The sequence below is a fragment of the Phyllobates terribilis genome, unplaced genomic scaffold (assembly GCF_046119375.1).
Source record: "Phyllobates terribilis strain yellow unplaced genomic scaffold, ASM4611937v1 Scaffold_9__5_contigs__length_417890890, whole genome shotgun sequence".
NCBI classification, from domain to species: domain Eukaryota; kingdom Metazoa; phylum Chordata; class Amphibia; order Anura; family Dendrobatidae; genus Phyllobates; species Phyllobates terribilis.
This window is the reverse complement of record NW_027362769.1, coordinates 138,409,122-138,430,345: the sequence shown is the minus strand read 5'-3', so window position 1 is coordinate 138,430,345 and position 21,224 is coordinate 138,409,122. Positions and strand designations below refer to the sequence as shown.

Genomic DNA, 21,224 nt, shown 5'->3' with positions numbered 1-21,224 from the left:
GTGGATTACACCCAGATTTGAACCATGGAAGAGGAAAACCACAGTTCTAGTTCTTTGGCCTATACCAGAATCTTTTAAACAGATATATTTGTGTCTGAACAGTCAGCGAGACACTCAAACTGTTTTTTTATGTAAAAAAGGCAAAAAGGTGGTTCACCCAGATTTGAACCATGGAAGAGGAAAACCACAGTTCTAGTTCTCTGGCCTACACCAGAATCTTTTAAACAGATATATTTGTGTCTGAACAGTCAGCGAGACACTCAAACTGTTTTTTTTTATGTAAAAAAGCCAAAAAGGTGGATTACACACAGATTTGAACCGTGGAAGAGGAAAACCACAGTTCTATTTCTCTGGCCTACATCAGAATTTTTTAAACAGATATATTTGTGTCTGAACAGTGAGCGAGACACTCAAACTGTTTTTTTTAAGGAAAAAGGCAAAAAAGTGGATAATACAGAGATTTGAACCGTGGAACTGCAAAACCACAGTTCTAGTTATCTGGCCGAAACCAGACTCTTTTAAACAGATATATTTGTGTCTGAACACTCACAGACACACTCAATTTTTTTTTTTGGGCAGGGGGGAAATACCAAAAGGTTAATAAGACGGGTATTTGTACAGTCTGACTGAAGAAAAAGAAAAAAAAGAGGATTCAGATGAAAAAAAAGGATTTTTCCTGGCCCCTGAGACGTTGGGCTAAGTCTAGCAATTTGAGAAGCAGCACACAGGACTGTAATGCAGTGTTTTTGTTGGTATAACCGCTGCGTCTCCTATACAGCCTGCCTGCCTGCTTGATATCTGGGATGGATATTAGTCCTCAGAAGGACTGTTTGTTTGATTTTGCAGGCTTTAGAGACCCTACACTACTATTTCGCAGTATAAATCTCTCCCTAGCTCAGCAGCACTCTCCCTACACTGTCTGATCCGGAGCGACTGTGTCCAAGATGGCGGCGCCTGGTTTTAAATACTCGAGGTGACGCTGTGCGGCCAGCCAATCACTGTAATGCTCACAACCAACATGGCTGCGGCATTACTGTGACTGGCTGGCAATCCCTGCACGTTCACTGGCTCTGTAAAGAGCACCAAACATGCAGGGCGGATACCCGAGCTCTCGCCCGAGTAACCCGAAAATGCTCGGTGCTCGCCAAACATCCCGAGTAGTGAGATGCTCGGGCGAGTGCTGAGCAGTGTCGAGCATGCTCGCTCAACACTACTCATCAGCTGATTGATCTCCGGTGACCTCACAACTGGCAGATCAGTGCTATACACTGACACAGGAGTCATTATGTGGCACCCCTGTGGGTCCAGTTGCCACAGAGGTACTGCATCTCAGCCAGAGGTGTGGTACCCCACTCTCAGGTAAAGAGGGAGCACTACCTGGGACCCACACACCTACATCCAACACTACACCACTCCAGACCAGCAGGCGGGGCAAGATGCACTTGGTCACTGCTGAACCCTGTCCCTGGCTGGAGGGGGGGAGGGCAAAAGAGAGGAAACCACATAGTGGGTGTGGGTGGAGGAAGAAGTTCAGGGGAGCACTGAAAGAGCAGTATATAAGCAAGGGTGGAAAGATCTAGAAGGAGTTCAGTTCTGCTCAGGGGAGCAAGAGGAGAGTCTCCTGTTCCAGTGCTTGGAGCAGGAGCTCAGTTGAGAGACTGAGGTGAGAAGACAGGAGCAGTGAGGAGGGCTCCAGAGAGAGAAGGGATCCCAGGGGTACGGTGAGTGCGGGATGCCACCCGTGCGCCCGAATTCACGCTGATGTGGAGGGATCAGGCCGCAGTAGGGGACCGGCCCCAGCCTAGTGGAGTACTTTAGGGCTCAGCTAGCAAACCGGAGGCTGCAGTATTTCATGTGCTGTAACCACATTCCACACTCAATCGACGAAAAGGTGGCAATATAGGACCAAGGGGACAGACCGGACGTCGGCCGACAAGGCCCGCAGCCACTGGCTTGGGACACTGGGTGTGAGGAGCAGGGCAGGAGGGCGAGAGCCAGCGCAGTGAGACGACCCGGAGAGGTACACAGAAAAGGGTCCCGTTCAAGTGCTTCCAACATATCTGAGAGTTGGCTGGATCACTTACCCGGGGGACACAGGACGACGTGGGCGGTTACAGACCAGTAATTGTAACCTGGAGAACTTAACAACTGTGAGTAAAACCTGAAGACTGCACCCCACTGTGTCCTTGAATAATTGCTGCACCATCACCTGCCTTGCACTACACCAGCAACATCCACCTCAAAAATCCACCATATACTGCCCTGGAGCTTAGCTCTACCCGTGGAGAGCTGAACCAACTCTGCTGCGTCACCTTCAGCCCCAGTGGATCTGCCCCATATAGCCGCATACCACGGGTGGCATCACGAACATTATCCCCAAATCTTTATTTCCCCAAATTGACTTTTACTGTTCTTTATTTGACTGCCCTGTGCAACGGACCGGGTCACTGCCACCGTGACTACCCCAATACAGGACCGGCCCAGCTACCGAGTACCCCATGGCCCCAGGGGGTGCGTCAATTACACTGCTGTCAGTGTATAGCCTTCCATCTTATAGAGCAGTCACATCAGTGACTGCTGATGTGACTATCCTACAAATGATTCGATCTCCCTGGGACACTAAAGATTATGTCATCACAGTGGACAGGTGAGGGATATAGTTGTTTTTTATTTTCTGTTTTTTTATAATGGCTTCAGTGGATTAGGCATTAGGTGAGTATAACCGTTCTTTTTATTTTTAAATAAATATGTAAAAAATGGTGTGGACTTTTATTTCCAATAAAATACTTTATTCTTGCGGTGTCTTTATTTCCAAACCTTTACTATGGGGTTAGTAATGGGGGTGTCTTATAGACGCCTCTCCTTTACTAACCTGTGCTTCATGTTAGCTGCCAAAACAAGGCTGGCTTGAACCACAACCCTATTACCCAGCTGCCACCGCACTAAGGCAAGTAGGAAGAGCTGAGGCCAAGTGCCAGATATGGCGCATCTTATTGATGTGCCATTTCTGGGGCCGCTGAGGGCTGATATTGTTAGCTTTGGAGGAGGCCAGTATCCATGGCCCTTTCTCTGGCTATTAATATCAGCTCACAGCTGTCTTTTTAGCCTTTGCTGGTTAGATTTTATAGGGGCCCCTACGTCAATTTTTTTCAGGGGTCTCCCTGTAATCTAGCCAGTAAAAGCTAAGCCATCAGTTGTGGGTTGTTATTAATAGCCAGGGAACACTTTTGGCTAATGGCATCTTCCACGGCTACTAATATCAGCCCCCAGTGTTTGGCTATTGCTCTACTCATTATCAAAATGACACTGGAGCCCACACCATTTTTTTAATTTAATTCTTCATTTTATTTCATAATCTCACCTGCAGCATATCAATTTCTGTAGGGGAGACTAGCACTACAGATTTTGACTGATCGAAATATCAATACATGCGGTGGATCCACATGTACTGACAAAACAAGTGTGGCATTAGGAATAATGGGATTAGGGATAATGGAATTAGGTGTCTCTGACACCAAGTCATAGCTTTAGTAATGAAGAGGTGTCAGCCAGACACCCTCATTACTAAACCTGTAAGTAAAGAGTTAAATAAACACACACACCAAGAATAAAACACTTTATTTGAAATAAAACAGACACATTCTTTAATAATTTAAATTAACCCAATATACTCACTCCAAATTCGACAGTAATATAAGGGTTATTATATAAGGGCTAATTTATTTAGCAAAAAGTAATAGAAATCTGTTAGAGCTCCTACTCTGGATGGCTTTTTCCTCTCCTTCCCTACTCTCAGTTTTAGAGATAGCAGGAGGATTGTGGAGATCTGTACAGATCTGCAATGGAAAGGTGGGAAAGTATCTAAAGTTCTATGAAGAGAAGCACATGGGGGGATAATAAGTAGGGATGAGCGGACCCGTGGACGTTCTGGTTCTTTGGGTCAACCAAACTTTAGTCTAAAGCTTGGTTTGGATACCAGGACTGTACCCGAATTTGAAACGGAACCTGAACCCCAAACAACATCAATGGGGACTCACTCTCTCATCCCCGAACTCTTGAACTGTTAAAAGGACTTCCAGGAGCAGTCTGTGCTCGGAGTTCAGAACCGGACACTAGGTGTCCAGTACGAACCCCGAACTTTAGAGTTCGGGTTCGCTCATCTCTACTAATAAGTACAGTATTGGAGCTTCATGAAAGAAAGTGAAGACAGCAGCACCTTTGCTACACACAGACCTCACATCCAGCCTATATTCATGGAAGAGAAACTCCCACAAGAGAAAAATATGAAAATTGGATCAGGATGAAAACAGCATAGCTAGGAATCTGAAAATGAATAAAGAATGCAGACTGAAACTTAGTGGAGTTTTAATAACTAAAGGTAAACAGTATCATATGTAAAAATATTTTTTTTCACAGGACAAGGGCAGAAAATACATGTAAAACTGTGATGGTTTTTCATTAACGAAAGAAATGAATTTTTATCATTTATTAAAAAAAACAACATCTCACACTAAGTTTCTATTATTTATTCAGTAGAAATAGTAGTTTTTGACCACATACATAATTTTATTATCTGAGTTTTGTGTTGTAACACAATGGGAAAAGCAAAACAGCATACAGTGAATTATTCATTTGTCAAATTAGTAAACATCCAAAAATAAAATATATTTGGGTAGGGGGTGTAACTCATGACAAAGAAAAACATTTCTTAAGAAAGTGAGTCATGTGATTGTATAGATGTTTTCTTCCGGATCCAGCAATTGAGTGATCCTTGTCTGTGTACCACTGGAGATAAAAAGATAATAAAAATATATGACATAAGAAGAACGATAGATGCTAGCACAGTACATAACTGTATGCTTTTGGTCATAATGTATAGTATATCTAGATCTGTGGTAGATAAGAAGAAGTCAACCAACTTCCTACCATGTACAATAAGAAGAAGTCAACCAACTTCCTACCAAGTACCAGAGGCCCTAACCGTGTAAAATGCATTTATATGTATACTGATTGGATCCCAAAGTTTGGGAACGTCCCTTGGGTTTAAGATAACTTCCCATTGTCACCGCTATACAGAAAGTCTATCATATGACATACAGTAAATGTGTGGAACTGATTTAGAAAGCATGCGGTTTACTATTTAATAGAAGTATATAATATAATTTCCGTCTGTTGGGTATTGGGCATATGGTTTATATTTGATTAAATGCTTTGTGGCTCCCTCAATATGTTTGATGGGGAAATGATTCCTTGGACCATTTAATCTATCATTTCCTATGTGTTGATTATGATGTAATGTATATGCTTGGTATGAGTAAAAAAGCTAAGGGGGATTTTTCACTTTTAAGAGGTACAAATGGTGGAGGAAGTGCAACAGATCTTGGCAGATCTGGGTATTAGATCTCATTTTGGTTTGCTTTAAAGTTTCAATAACTCTTAACCCCTTTACCCCCCGAGGGTGGTTTAATGACCAGGCCAATTTTTACAATTCTAACCACTGTCACTTTATGAAGTAATTACTCTGGAACGCTTCAACGGATCCCCCTGATTCTGAGACTGTTTCTTCGTGACATATTGTACCTCATGATAGTGTCAAAATTTATGCGATATCACTTACGTTTATTTGTGAAAAAATCAGAAATTTGGCAAAAATTTCACAATTTTCAAAATTTTAATTTTTATGCCCTTAAATCAGAGAGATATGTCACACAAAATACTTAATAAATAACATTTCCCACATGTCTACTTTACATCAGCACAATTTTGGAACCAAATTTTTTTTTTTGTTAGGAAGCTATAAGGGTTAAAAGTTGACCAGCGATTTCTCATTTTTCCAACAAAATTTACAAAACCATTTTTTTAGGGACCACATCACATTTGAAGTGATTTTGAGGGGCCTTTATGACAGAAAATACCCAAAAGTGACACCATTCTAAAAACTGCACCCCTCAAGGTGCTCAAAACCACAATCAAGAAGTTTATTAACCCTTCAGGTGCTTCACAGGAATTTTTGGAACGTGGAAGAAAACAATGAACATTTAACTTTTTTCCCCAAAAATGTTACTTTAGACCCAATTTTTTTTATTTTGGCAAGGGTAACAGGAAAATTTGTTGTGCAATTTCTCCTGAGCACGCCGATATTCCATATGTGGGGGAATACCACTGTTTGGGTGCACGGCAGGGTTTGGAAGGGAAGGAGCGCCATTTGACTTTTTGAATGTAAAATTTGCTTGAATAATTAGCGGATGCCATGTTGCGTTTAGAGAGCCCCTGATGTGCCTAAACAGTGGAAACCCCCCACAAGTGACCCCATTTTGGAAACTAAACCCCTCAAGGAACTTCTATAGATGTGTGGTGAGCACCCTGAACCCCCAGGTGCTTCACAGAAGTTTATAATGTAGAGCCGTGAAAATAAAAAAATCAAACTTTTTCCACAAAAATGATCTTTTATCCCCAAATTTTTTATTTTCACAAGGGAAAGAGGAGAAAATGGACCCTAAAAGCTGTTGCGCAATTTCTTCTGAGTACGTCGATACCCCATATGTGGGGAAAATACACTGTTTGGGAGCACGGCAGGGTTCAGTAGGGAAGGAGCAATGTGTGTCGTTTGGAGAGCCCCTGATGTGCCTAAACAGTGGAAACCCCCCACAAGTGACCTCATTTTGGAAACTAGGCAACTCAAGGATTTTATCAAGGGGTATAGTGAACATTTTGAACCCAGAGGTAAGACACAGAATTTGATAATATTAGGTCATCATATTGAATAAGTTGTCATTAGTCTTGAGCACAAGTGCTCGCTACTTGAGTTTGCATCGGGTACTCGGGTATGCACCATGTATTGTGGCTGCTCAAGTGACATGCTCGAGTCCCTGCCCCACATGTTTCACAGTTGTTAGACACCGAAAAAAAACATACGAGGATAGCTCGTGCATGGCAGGCAATCCCCACGAGGTTTTTTTGGCTGTATAACAGCCGCGAAACATATGGGGCAGAGACTCGAGCATGTCACTCGAGCATCCGCGATACTCGGTGCATACCCGAGCACCTGATGCAATCTCAAGTCACTTGCGCTCAACACTAGTCGCCATATCGTCATCATTTTTTTGCTTTACTTTTGAAAAAATCCCAACCCCCAACACAACCCTAACCCCAACCCTAACACAACCCTAATCCTAGCACAACCCTAGCCCAACCCTAGCACAACCCTAACCCTAGCACAACCCTAACCCTAGCACAGCTCTAACCCTAGCACAACTCTAACCCTAGCACAACTCTAACGCTAGCACAACGCTAACCCTAGCACAACGCTAACCCTAGCACAAACCTAACCCTAGCACAACCCTAACCCTAGAGTTTATTTTTTACACTGTTCCTCGTGTGGTATAAGTGATTAGACGACTTTATTCTTCAGGTCGGTGCGATTACAGCGAAACCAGATTCATGTTGGGTTTTTGTGTTTGGCAGCTGTCACACATTAAAGACGCTTTTTTTGCAAAGACTAGTTTATGCAATCATTTTTCCATATTTTGGCAGACAGAGTTATTTAGGGGCTTGTTTTTTGAGGGACAAGTTGACGTTTTTATTGGTACCATTTTCGGGCAAATTACATTTTTTGATTGCTTTCTATTCTGATTTTTGGAAGGCAGAATAAACAAAAATCAAAAGTTCAGGAATTGTTTGTTTTTTTTTAATGCCGTTGCGCATGTGGTACAATTGATAAGGCAGCTTTATTCTTCAGGTAAGTACGTTTACAGCGATACTACATTTATATCTTTTTTTATGTTTTGGCGCTTTTACACAATAAAAACTATTTTATATATTTGTTCTATCACTTTATTCTGAGAGTTATAACTTTTTATTCTTCAGCTGATGGAGCTGTATGGTGGCTTGTTTTTTGCGGGACAAGATGACATTTTCAGCGGTACCATTTTAATTTACATTCGTCTTTTTGATTGTGTTTTATTCCATTTTTGTTTGGCGGTATGATGATAAAGCATCTTTTTTTGCTTCATTTTTTAGTTATTTTTTTTACCGTGTTCACTAAAGGGGTTAACTAATGGGACAGTTTTATAGGTCAGGTCGTTCCGGACGCGGCGATACTAAATATGTGTACTTTTATTGTTTTTGGCTTTTTTTCAGAATAATATTTATTTATGGGTATAGTATATTTTTATTTTTTTTGTATTATTTTTTCATTTTTTAAAAAATATTTTTACTTTTGTTTTCACATTCTGAGACTGTTTTTCACTTTTACACTTTGTCCCACTATGGGACTTTCATTTTTTGCAGGCTGATCGCTTGCATAGCAAAGAGATGCAGCAGCAGCATCTCTATGCTATATAAGCTGTCAGCCCTGCAGACATAAGTTGAATAGATCGTGCACTGGGCACGATCTATCTAACTTACTCATGCCTGGTGACCCAGATGTCATCATGACGACATCGGGTCACTATGGCAACGATTGGGACCCCGCACTGACAGCGCAGGGTCTCTGATGCAAGGTAAGGGAGGCTGTTTCTCCTCTCCTTGCTCCCGAAATGATGCGATAGACTTCGATTGCAGCATTTCGGGGGTTAATGTGCCGGGAACGGTGCGGGTACGCTCCTGGCACATAGTACCCGATTTCAGCTGTGAGAATCAGCTGTCCCCCGCCGGCGAGCGCCCCGCACAGCATCTGTGTGGGCGCGATCACATTGTGCGTAATAGTACGTACCTGGTCCATAAGGCCCAGGGCACAGGGACGTGCTATTACTGACAATGTCGGTAAAGGGTTAATTAAAATGGAAGTTTCTGTGCTTTTTATATACGGCATATGTGCGGATCATAGCTTCCAAATTCTTCTAATATTACGTTCTGTCAAAAAGCATAACAATTGGAATAGGAGTGAAGTGCTGATCTAGATATTGCCTCGTCACAAACATCAAGGAGTAGCTGACCGGATAATCATAGTAGATAGATTCCAATCAAGGACAAAGATTGGAGGCCGATCGACTCAATTTAAATCCCTTTGTTATAGTGTGTTCTGACTGGCTGTATTCCTGACCAGTTTCTTGATTATCCCTGGACGTTGTCACTGGTTTGACACTTGGACTGCCTGACTCCTCTCTGCCTTTGATTCTGGTTGACCTCTTGGTTTCTGGATCCGATTTTGTCGCTACCCTTGACTCTCTTGTTCTGATGCAACCTGGGGCCTCTGCAGAGAAGTTCAGAGCCCTGCAACTGGGTTTTCAGAATGCAGCCAACTTGGGTCTACTTTCGACAGATGAGGCAAACTTTAACTTAAAATCTGATGCATAATATGACCTGCAGTTGGTAGTGATGAGTGAGCGCGCTCGTTTAACCCTTTAACTAAGCACGCTAGGGTGCTTTCCAAGTATCTTCGGCATGCTCGTATATTATGTTAGAATCCCTGCTTCTGCATGATATATGGCTGTAAGACAGCAGCTACACATGCAGGGATTGCCTGTTTGTTAGGGAATCCTCACATGTGTTGAGGCTGTCTTATAGCCATAAATCATGCAGACGCAGGGACTCTAACATAATATACGAGCACGCCGAAGATACTCGGAAAGCACCCAAGCATGCTCGGTTAAAGGGTTAAACGAGCACGCTCGCTCATCACTAGCAGTTGGTATTGTCACGTTAAATATTGCCACATCTGTTTATACATTGATTTGGCCAGTTGGGTTCTGGACTTCTTGACTCTTCTCTGCCTTGATTATGATTGATTTCCTGGATTCTAACCGTTGTCGTTGACGATGCATGGGGTCTGATTTTGTCCTTCTTCCTGCCTCCCTGGTTCTGATGCAACCTGAGGGCCTATGCAGAGAATCCCAGAACCCTGGAACTGGGCTTGTAGCCAACTTGGTTCCCTTTTTAACAGATGAGGCAAACTTTATTTTGAAATCTGCTGCATCATGTACAATTGGTAATGTCACATTCCATATTTCTTCATATTTATATGCACTGACTTGGCCAACTGCGTACTGGACTGCCTGACTCTTCTCAACCTTCGATTCTGGTTGACCTCTTGGATTCTGTCTTGGTTATCCTTGATTACGCATTTTGATCTGATTTTGTCCTTGTCCCTGACTCTCTGGTTCTGATGCAGCTTAAGACACACTACAGAAAAGTCCAAATCAATGCAACCAAGTTTCCAAAATTCAGCCAACTACGTCCCCTAAGATACCATATAGTACAGATGAAGAAAAAATGTTAACATCTGCCACATCGTATTCCATTAGTAATGTGATGTTAATGTACGCTACATCTGTATACGCTCTGACTTCCTTTAGTTATGATGAATGAATCGCACTAATGGGGCTGTATATGGCAGTATTTGGCTCGAAACTGATATCTTACCCCATTTAGAATAACTAAATGAAATTATCATCTATAGCCTTGACAAATAAATTTTTAATATATGGGAATTTACCATTGCTTCAAAATCCACTTGGGCATCAACCAAAGCTTTGGAAATCTGAGCAGCTTGCTGGAAATGTACATTATCTATGAGGAAACAGATAATCAAATATATTTGCTGACCATATCTAAAAATGGATAAATATTTGACAGCTTAGCCATGATGCATTAGGGCAAGATGACTTAACAGCCTATTGATAAAAACGATAGCATCATCATCATCACAGCTTGAGGACCGGTATCGCATAAACACTCTTATGTTCTAGTGTCTATCAGAAACTAAGTAGTGTGCTTATTGCTAATCAAACAAAGTTATTCTCTGATTCTGCCTGATTGTTTGCCCTTTAGATCGGCTTTTGATAACACCTACCATCTGCCGTTCCGTGAATGAGTAAGTAATCTACTTTCCTGAAATTCTCCGCCCTGGACATCACCGTTGAATTCTGGAAAAAAAAAAGGAAGAAGTAATTCATTAGACGTGATTTCTGATGCACAACTAATATAAAAAGGCTTGTGTTTGGTGATGGCATTAACTCTTATGCAAGTCTATAAAATGATCTTTTTTCGACCACACTTTAATTTGCCTTTGGATACTTTAGATTAGAATATTATAATTTTTCCACTGATTAAGCCAATTCGTTGACTTTGGACGGATGTTTTGCATGTGGCAGGATTAAAAATGGCATATTATTGTGAGCAGATAAGATTGGATGAGAGGCAATTAGCGCTTGTTCACACATAGCACTTTTGCTTTTTTGTGTGTGTCAGTTTGCACTTTTTGACCTGCATTATTTTTTCTTAAAAATTCAGCAAGTCAATTTTTTTTCAGTGATTTTTACAGCATTTCTCCCCATTGAGATCAATGATGTTGAGCAGCAACAAAAAAAAAACGCATCAAAAAATGCACAAAAAAATATTCAAAAAGCATATTTAAAAAGCGGAATTGCTGATGCGTTTCTCTGCCGATTGTCCTCGTTTTGATACTGGAAAAAAATGTCTCAAAATAGGCATTTAGGCTGTGTGCACACACTGCGTTTTTTGTGCTTTTTTTGTAGCATTTTTTCTGCTCGGAAAAGGGCCAAAAACAATAGGGAATCCTTGTGCCAGCTAATGCAATGCAATCCTGAAGTGCTGTGCACATAATCAGGAATTTTCTTGTCAGGATTGTCATTGTATTTAAATCTGCAGCATGTTAATTCTTTGTGCGTTTTTGCAGCGCTTTTTACCCATTGATTTCAATTTAGTCAGTCAAATCCGCAGCAAAAATGCAGGTATAAAAATATTTGCGGATTTTGCTGCGTATTTGACTGATTCAGTTCAAATCAATGTGTCAAAAGCTTGGCAAAAACGCACAATGAATTGACTGCGGGAGACTACTCCTCCCATCAGCCTACGGACGCTCCCACTGATAATAGTGAGAGCAGGCGCTGCTGAGGGGAGAAGTAGTCTCTTAAGCAGGCATCTGTGCTTAGTGTAACAAAAAAGTCAAAATAAATCGATATTAAAATAAAAAACACTTTATACTCACCTAACCGCTATGATCGTGAGTGTCTCACGGCGATCGGATCACCTGCAACACTATACACTGACAGGAGCGCGATCGCTCCCGGCAGTGTAAAGCGCTGAGCTGCCGGGACAGAGGTCACATGAGTTCGTCAGCTGATGATCATTGAGAATTTTCTCACGCAGCACTGGTGCAGTAAGTGAGGTCATCGGAGCTCATCAGCTGATCATCAGCTGATGAACTTATGTGACCTCCGTCCTGGCAGCTCAGTGCTATACATTGACAGGAGTGATTGCACTCCTGTCAGTGTATAGAGTGCTGCCCTCTAGAAAAGTCACACCAGTGATTGCTGATGTGACTGCTCTAGAAGTGACCCAGATCGTCGTGGGACACTGTGGATTATGTCATCACGTCAGACAGGTGAAGGATATGGTTGTTTTTTATTTATTTTTTTTTTTACGGGTGAAAATGGCTTCAGCAGAATGAACGTTAGGTAAGTATACTGTGTTTTTTATTTTAAAATAAATGATTAAAACCATGTGGAATTGTATTTAAATAAAAGACTTTATTCCTGCTGTCTTTATTTCCTAACCTTTACTACTGGGTTAGTAATGGGGGAGTCTTATAGATGTCCTCTAATACTAACCTGGGTTTCATGTCAGCTGCCAATACAAGGCTGACATGAACCACAACCCTATTACCCCACTTACCACCGCACCAGGGCAAGTGGGAAGAGCTGAGGCTAAGCACCAGATTTGGCGCACCTTATTATTAACCTCGGAGGAGGCTAGGATCCATGGTCCCTTCCATGGCTATTAATATCAGCCCACAGCTGTCTGCCTAACCTTTACTATTTCGATTTTATAGGGGGACCCTACGTCAATTTTTTTCTGGGGTCCCCCTATAATCTAACCAGTAAAGACTAAGCAAACAGATGTGGGCTGTTATTAATAGCCAGGGAACATTTTTGGCTAATGACCCCTTCCCTGGCTAGTAATATCAGCCCCCAGTGGTTGGTTTTCCCTCTGCTGGTTATGAAAATGACATGGGAGTCCAAGCCATTTTTTTAAATTTAGGCTATGTGCCTATGATCCGGACATAGCAGTGCTTTGGGCGCAGCATATTTTTGCTGCATCCAAAATGCTGTATTCTATTGAACGCAGGTAAATCCGCATGTGTTCACTGAACCATGCAGATTTACAGCATTCAATACATTCTAGTGGTCAAATTTTTCTTGTGGAGACTAGCAACTCTGCAAGAGAAATTGACATGCTGCGGTCCTGAAAGAAGCATTGCATGTCAGTGTCCGCGGGTGATCCACAGCTTCAGATGCACGCATAGTGGACATGGGATTTCTAGAAATCCCATCCACTACACTGTAACATCTGGCTGCTGCGGGTTTGACGCTGCATAAGTATGCATGGTCAAACCCGAAGAATTTCCTGAGCATGGGCACTTACCCAAACTCACCCACAGCATGTCAATTTCTTTAGCGGAGATGCTATTCTCCACTGCAGATTTTAACCGATTGAAATGTCATTACATGCGGTGGATCTGCATGTACTGACAAAACAAGTGCGGCATTAGGAGTAATGGCATTAGGTAATGGGATTAGGTGTCACTGATACCTAACCCTAGCTTTAATAATGAAAAGGTGTTAGTCAAACATCCTCATTACTAAACTTGTAAGTAAAGAGTTAAATAAACACACACACTGAGAATAAAAAACTTTATTTGAAATAAAACAGACACATTGTTTAATCTTTTAAATTAACCAATATACTCACCCCGGGTAATCCAAGGGTTAAAGCAATGTCCCATGTTTATTTTTTAAAATATTTTTATTTAGCTCCAAAAAGCATTCAATTTCTGCAATCAAATACTGAACGTGCGCACATAGCCTTACAATTCAAGTCTGTGTTGGGGTTGCCATCTAAAGTTCAACAGACAACTTTGCCATTGACCTGGCAAGTTCCACTAAGGTATCATTTTGAGGGAAAAACACTGAAAGCAGCACTAATTTTTTCCAAACATAGGGCCCAACACAAAGAGACTGGTGTTGTTCATGCTGGCCTTGATGAGGAGATAGGCCGGAGTAAGACGCTCTTGAATCAGGAGAGCCAGACGAGTTGTGTACACCTGTGTGTGCACCTCGCTACAAATAATACTCCAGTCTCTGCTGTAAGATCTGTGGCGTAGCGAACATCGCCACTTGTTATGAATTTGACGAGCGGTGGTCACCATGCCCCCACATCTGCCCCTTTGTTGGAACTGGCCAAAAGTGGGGTGAGAATGCCAAAAGTCGCATAGTTATGTAACTTTTCAAAGCTTTTTTACGCCAGAATACTGGTGTAAAAGCTTAGACGAATCAGGCCCAAATTGTGGCAAAAAATTACAGAGATTCAACATGTATTCTTTCTATTATTCACTTACACAATGGCCCCTATTCATCATTGCCTTTGCGCTTTTTTTGTCGAGTTTTGTGTGTTTTTCACTTTTTTTGTTTGCACTCTAATTAGTTATTATATTTACTCCACTTTTAAGTCTATTTTATATGTATTTTCCTTTTTTTTTAGTTTTCCGCTTTGAGTGTGGAGTTTAGCGATTCCAGATGTTTTTGGTTGATTCAACAATTGCGACTTTTTAAAAAGTCGTAAAATTTGGCCCAGCTCTACTCCAGTTCCCCCTGGTGTATTTTTGAGAATGCCATCAATTTGGCATAATTTTTACTACTTTCGGTGCCAAAAGTCGCAAAAGTAGTTCAAGACAGTAAAGGAGCCCCATTTTTTTACTTTGCGTTAAATTCATGTATTGCGTTCAACATTTTGATAAATTTGGGACCAAAAACGGCAACTAATACCACAAGACAAAAGTGCCATAAAAAAATATAGATGATGGATAGAAGCCCATGTGTGAAACAAGTTGACACGTTGGCATTAATTAAAACCCAACATGTGTTTACGTGGCATGAGCTTGGATTTCTTCTATGGAAGTGAGTGTGTCATTTATTCGGACTAATCCTCACCTTGCAGAAAAGGTAGCAGGCTAATTATTTCTGTGGCTGAATATAATCCATAGCATGGGGTTGCGGAAACTACACTTGAGATGAATCTTGGCACAAATTGACAACATAATCTGTGAAAGCTTAAATGTGTGAATGGGGGCCAATTGGTATGGCTGACATCTGTGGAGCACTCCATTATCACCTGCTTCACTATCATTAAAGGGGTTTTGAAGACATCTGTTTAAGCTGCATATTTCTAGAAATAAAAGATCGGTACATGCTAGACTCAGTATAGCCGTAGTGGCGAGGGTCTGTAAATACTGACATCACCGCTGCACCCTCGCCATGGCTGTACCCTTGTAATAAAAAGCTAGCGGGGGACTGTGAAAACTTCTGAAAGAGAGCAGCAGAAGTTTTGAAAAGTATGTATCTATTTTTTCATTAGTCATGTGCAGCTTATACAAACATCCAAAAATTGAAAATCATATTTAAGAGTAATGTCGGTCCTCCGATCCGTCTTGTCATTACCGATTTTGGTGGTTTTAGTGTGCAACCAGGGTTTGTTGCCAACCTTCCTTAAAATTCTGAAACTCACACGTTAAGCCATCCTGCCGCCTTTCTATTTCTGAATACCTGATAATTTTGGAGATTGTCTGCTTTGGTTGGAAGCCCCATGTACCGCTCTGTGTAGATGGATGCTGTAAGGAATGAGACAGAGAGAGAAAAAATGTGAACGCAACGATTCTGAATAAAGAGTAATTCAAATGACATTATGAAGAGTTTAACACTAAGGCAGATTACATTTTCTTCAAGATACTTTTCCTAACTGCCTAATGACTCACAACGCTACTAGAAAGCAAAAAATCTAAAAGATATATGGAGATTCATAAGAGTAAGCAGTCAGAAACATGTGTTAACTGGTGCCAACAAATCTTCTACTGGAAAGTAAAACCTGCATCCACCCAAAATATTTACACTGCCTTATCTCTTGATCTGTCATCTCACCATTGGAGTGAGGAGCTGCCAGGTACCTTCAAAACCTCTTTCCATCTTGAAGGGAGCAGAGATGCACATGCTTGAACTTTGTGCAATTTATTGCATATGAGACTACTGGAGAAAGCAAAGCACAGAGCCTGGCTATTTTCGAGAGTCCCATAGACAAAGCATAAAGGTTGAGCATGCACAGCTCTGCTTCTTTCTAGGCCCCTTTCATACGTCAGTATAAAACAAGTTCGTGAAAAAACGGTACTGGTGTCATGGATCCATGCGCCATCCGTGTTTTTCCGGTATGGGTAAAGAAAGAATGAAATTACAAAGTGTGAAGAAACAGCTTCTTATCTTAATCAGCCAGATGTCTAGCTTTACTAAGCCAAGAGAAATACACTATTGTGTTTGTGTTGACTTGTGAAAATATGTGTTTTTCTGTGGCTGGTCAAGAAGGACTATTATGTGTATAAATCTGAATGTTGACTTCTCTTGAAGTCTGAAAACAATAATGTTTGTTAATATGCTAATTACATATTATACTAAAGCCAGCTAGATGATGATTTACCAGAGACCCCTGTTATAACAACTATGTAGATTGATTAAATGCACAAATAATGAGACCTGAGCCCTGTGGACTAATACACTCCCTAATCTTTGTCCTGTGGATGTGTTCTTGAAAAGGACAATTGTAACTATTTAAGGGACATATGCCTCTGTAGCAGAGAGAATTGAAAGGGAGACTTTACAAGGAGAATCAAAGGTCAGACAGACTCTTCAGGGCATCAGCTTAGTAGCATGGCTTTATCCAGAGAGACACAGATTTGGATTCTACATGATTCCAGACTAAGGGTACATGGTCCTGACTGGAAGGATATGGATCTGCTCCATTGACCATCAGAGAACCCATGGATACATTTGGGGAGACCAGGTTGGGATGGTGAAGTCACCTAGTCCCATGGATATGTTGTTTGGGGTTGCCAGGTGGGACTCTCCTGTTGCCTGGAACCCATGGAGTAATTTGGAGAAGCCAGATTGAGACCAGCGGTCATCTGGCCCCATGGAAACTCTCGGAGAGGCCGGAGTGGGACCTTCGGGTCACCTGGCCCTGTACCTTGAAGGACTGTCAGCTTCTTCAGCTTGCCGCTACCTCCTCTCTGTGGGGGCCCGCCAAAAGCGGGGGGGCCACTGGTTGAGGTAGTTGGCTCTGGAAGTCCCAAAGTCGCAGCTGCTCTTTTCCCATCGGGCCAGCGAAAGGGTCATATTGCGCAATTTTGCACCATCTTGGGTATTTGCTGGGACTGTTCTATTTGTTTATTGTCTGGTGGTTCAATAAAGTATTGCCACACTCTTTTACCCTCACCCTGTGTGGTCTGAGTAGTGTTACGCCCATGGAGGATCCCAGATCTTCACACAAAGCATCTCCTATTCTTTGCAATGTCAAACACGTACAACACATGGACAGTACACAGATGCCATCCGTGTGCTGTAGAAGTTTTTATTCACAGACTCCGTGCTGCCGGAAAAAACGGACATGTCTATGTGGTTCACATGGACACACAGTCTGTGTGAAAACACAGACATGTGAAGATCACCATAGGTTATAATGACTATGTGTGGTATCGGTGATAAAAATGGATGCCTCACGTACCGGAAACACGGACATGTGAAGGGGCCCAAGACGGATCTGTGCAAATCCCTGCCCTCAGAATCCAGAGCCCTGCACTTGGCATCGCTGGGGGTCCTAGCTGTCAGACCTGCAGCTATCAGTAAGTTATCCCCTATCCTAGGGATAGGAAGTAATTCACTATCTTGGGAATAACCATTTAATCCTATTTTGTCCCGCTGCTGGTATACTGATCAAGATGCAATGATCTGCAGGAAAAATCTATAAATCCCTGTTCTCGAGATCCATAGCTCTGCTCTTGGGATAACTGGGGGATAGAGGATAATTTACGATCTTGGGAATAAATCTGTAAGAGACGCTATTGAAAAAATAAATGGATTATTCAAAGTCGAAAAATTCCCTTAAGGGCTCATGTGAACGAGCTATACGAGTGTATAATTCGGACGAGTGCTATGCAATGTTTATGTCACGGGTGTATCAGAGGTGACAGACAGTCGCCTTGCAGTTGGTTGCAGGAGATCTCTACGTTTGACATTACAGACATCTTCTTAGATGAGAGGCTGTCTCTAGGACCTAGCAGCTACCTCCCTCTGGTAATTAGTTCCCAGGCCTGGGTGTATATATACCTTGTGTGTCTGAGAGGGAGGTGCCAGCTATATTTATTTCTACTTGTGAAGGCTTAGCAAGAGTAGTACTTCGTCCTCTCTGGAGCTTGAGGCCGAGTTCGCATTTGTCTGGAGTCGTCTAAAGCTAAGCATTCTCCCCCTGTTTGTGTACCCTTGTTGTCTATAGAGTTTAGTGGAGATCAACTCATGCTCATCTCCTCCCATCCCTAGCCTTAGCCATATGCCAGGGAAAGACAGGGCGAGGCACACATGTGGCGATTGCTGAAGAGGCAATATAGGGACGGTAGTAGAGACAGGGTGACACTAGACCAGACTAGGAGGTCTCCACTTCCCCCTTTCCCTAGTGTCTGGGCTCCCTTTCCCTCCTCCCTCTGTGTTGCACTAAGTCTTTCCCACACCTGGCGTGACAGTTTATTGGATAGCATTCAGACCAATGTTATACTATGGAGCAGTGCAGATCTGCATTTTTTTCTACAGACCAAATTGCGTGCTGCAAGTGGCTCCATAAATTGGATCACGTGCACCCATTCAAGTCTATGGGTGCATATAAAACATCCGACTACACTCGGATGTCATCCGAGTGCAGTTCGATTTAGGCGGACTCAGACAATGGAGAAGATGGAGAAATTAAGTTCTCAATCTTCTCCGCACCTGTGCTACGATTCTTTCATCTAAGAGAATCGGATCACAGTAAGCTGACACTCTGATCAAAGTTGGATCAGAATTTGAGCCGAGTGTCATTAACATAATCGAGCCGATTCTCTCGCATGAGAGAATCAACGCTCGTATGAGCGAGCCCTAAGAATAAAAATCTCTTATAAAATATTTGCACCAATCCTGGAAGTTATGCCCTATCCTCAGGGAGTTTAACTGCTGGGATCACCATCAATCCCAAGAACTAGGGTGCTCAAGAGCCCCATGTGAATGGAGTGGTGGTTGATCATGTGCACTGTCGCTCCATTCATTCTTAATTGGAGTTCCAAAGACGAGCTGAACGCCATGCTCAGCTATCTACAGTGGTCCCATTAAAAGTGAATGAAACAGTAGGGCAGTCCTGTATGAACCACCACTCTGTTCATACAGGACTGTTAAGAGCCTTGTTCTCAGAATCTGTGAAGGTCCCAATGGTCTGACCCACAGCAATCAGAAAGTTATAAAATCATGGGATAGGGGATAACTTCTAAACTTGGTAGAAGTCCTTCAACATCTCGAAAAACTGTACTGTACTGCAGCAGCCACACCTGCTGTCTACTTTTTTAACTTGCTAGGATTAAAACCTGTCTAATAAAAGTAAGATATACAGTACATCACAGAGACATACAAGGCAGATTATTGACAATGCAAATTGGAATTACATAATACAGGAGTTACGGTAAGTAGATTTTGTAGGTGATTTACATATAGCAGGATGGATTACTTACCATAAAATTCCCAATTAGAAACAGGAGCCACAGCCATACCACATTTAAACATACCCGTACCTTGGCCAAGGACCATGGATGTTACATAACCACCATATGACTGAGGAAAGAATAAAAAGGTTTGGCACCGTGTTAGCCAGGTGAAAAAAAGTTTGCTCTCAGTGTGAAAAACAAGATAATCTTGTAATAATCTAGATAATAATGTAGATAATCTTGAGGAAAGGATAACACGTCGATAAGTAACAACGATGATGGATTAGAACATTAATGGATAAGTCCTACGGTAAAAACACTGATATAGGCGCATTGATGTCTTCAAATAAAGAAAGAACTTTTGGTACAATTCTTAGGTGCTCTATAATTCCTAATGGAAGACACGAAACTACAGTCAAGAACAGTCCAATAAACTCCACTCCAGTGCAAAAAGTTTTAAGAGAACATCCTTAGGCCAGAGAAGATAACGCGATGAACAGAATGACTCAAGAAGTGGGAAATTATACTGGCCATGGGAATCTACAGGCCTAAAAGCCCTGTATTATACGTGAAGACTTTCGACAGGATTTTAATTCAAAATAGGATTTTCTTAGAAAGCAACCCAGAAAGTAAAACTATTTTCTACAGATGCTGCTTTTAAGCTTGGTAAATTAATGGATGATTGTCATATGATATATGTATGTATATGTATGTACAGTACAGACCAAAAGTTTGGACACACCTTCTCATTTAAAGATTTTTCTGTATTTTCAGGACTTTGAAAATTGTACATTCACGCTGAAGGCATCAAAACTATGAATTAACACATGTGGAATTATATACTTAACAATAAAGTGTGAAACAACTGAAAATATGTCTTATATTCTAGGTTCTTCAAAGTACCCACCTTTTGCTTTGATGACTGCTTTGCACACTCTTGGCATTCTCTTGATGAGCTTCAAGAGGTAGTCACCGGAAATGGTTTTCACTTCACAGGTGTGTCCTGTCAGGTTTAATAAGTGGGATTTCTTGCCTTATCAATGGGGTTCGGACCATCAGTTGTGTTGCGCAGAAGTCAGGTGGATACACAGCGGATAATCCTACTGAATAGACTGTTAGAATTTGTATTATGGCAAGAAAAAAGCAGCTAAGTAAAGAAAAACGAGTGGCCATCATTACTTTAAGAAATGAAGGGCAGTCAGTTCGAAAAATTGGGCAAACTTTGAAATTGTTCCCAAGTGCAGTTGCAAAAACCATCAAGAGCTACAAAGAAACTGGCTCACATGAGGACTGCCCCAGGAAAGGAAGACCAAGAGTCACCTCTGCTTCTGAGGATAAATTTATCCAAGTCATCAGCCTCAGAAATCGCAGGTTAACAGCAGCTCAGATTAGAGACCAGGTCAATGCCACACAGAGTTCTAGCAGCAGACACATCTCTACAACAACTGTTAAGAGGAGACTTTGTGCAGCAGGCCTTCATGGTAAAATAGCTGCTAGGAAACCACTGCTAAGGACAGGCAGCAAGCAGAAGAGACTTGTTTGAGCTAAAGAACACAAGGAATGGACATTAGACCAGTGGAAATCTGTGCTTTGGTCTGATGAGTCGAAATTTGAGATCTTTGGTTCCAACCACCATGTCTTTGTGCGACGCAGAAAAGGTGAA

At 41.8% G+C, this 21,224-nt stretch overlaps 1 protein-coding gene across 1 annotated transcript in view; it reads right to left on the bottom strand.

The window, feature by feature from the left end:
• Positions 1-4,431: 4,431 nt before the first annotated feature.
• Positions 4,432-21,224, bottom strand: part of FAP (fibroblast activation protein alpha) — a 195,649-nt gene continuing 178,856 nt past the window's right edge. Inside the window, exons 22-26 of the mRNA XM_073647054.1 lie at positions 19,589-19,688; positions 15,564-15,628; positions 10,793-10,865; positions 10,436-10,509; positions 4,432-4,785 (exon numbers count right to left, since the gene is read on the bottom strand). Coding sequence (XP_073503155.1) covers positions 4,687-4,785; positions 10,436-10,509; positions 10,793-10,865; positions 15,564-15,628; positions 19,589-19,688 — 411 coding nt within the window. The 3' untranslated portion in view covers positions 4,432-4,686. The remainder of the gene's footprint in view (positions 4,786-10,435; positions 10,510-10,792; positions 10,866-15,563; positions 15,629-19,588; positions 19,689-21,224) is intronic.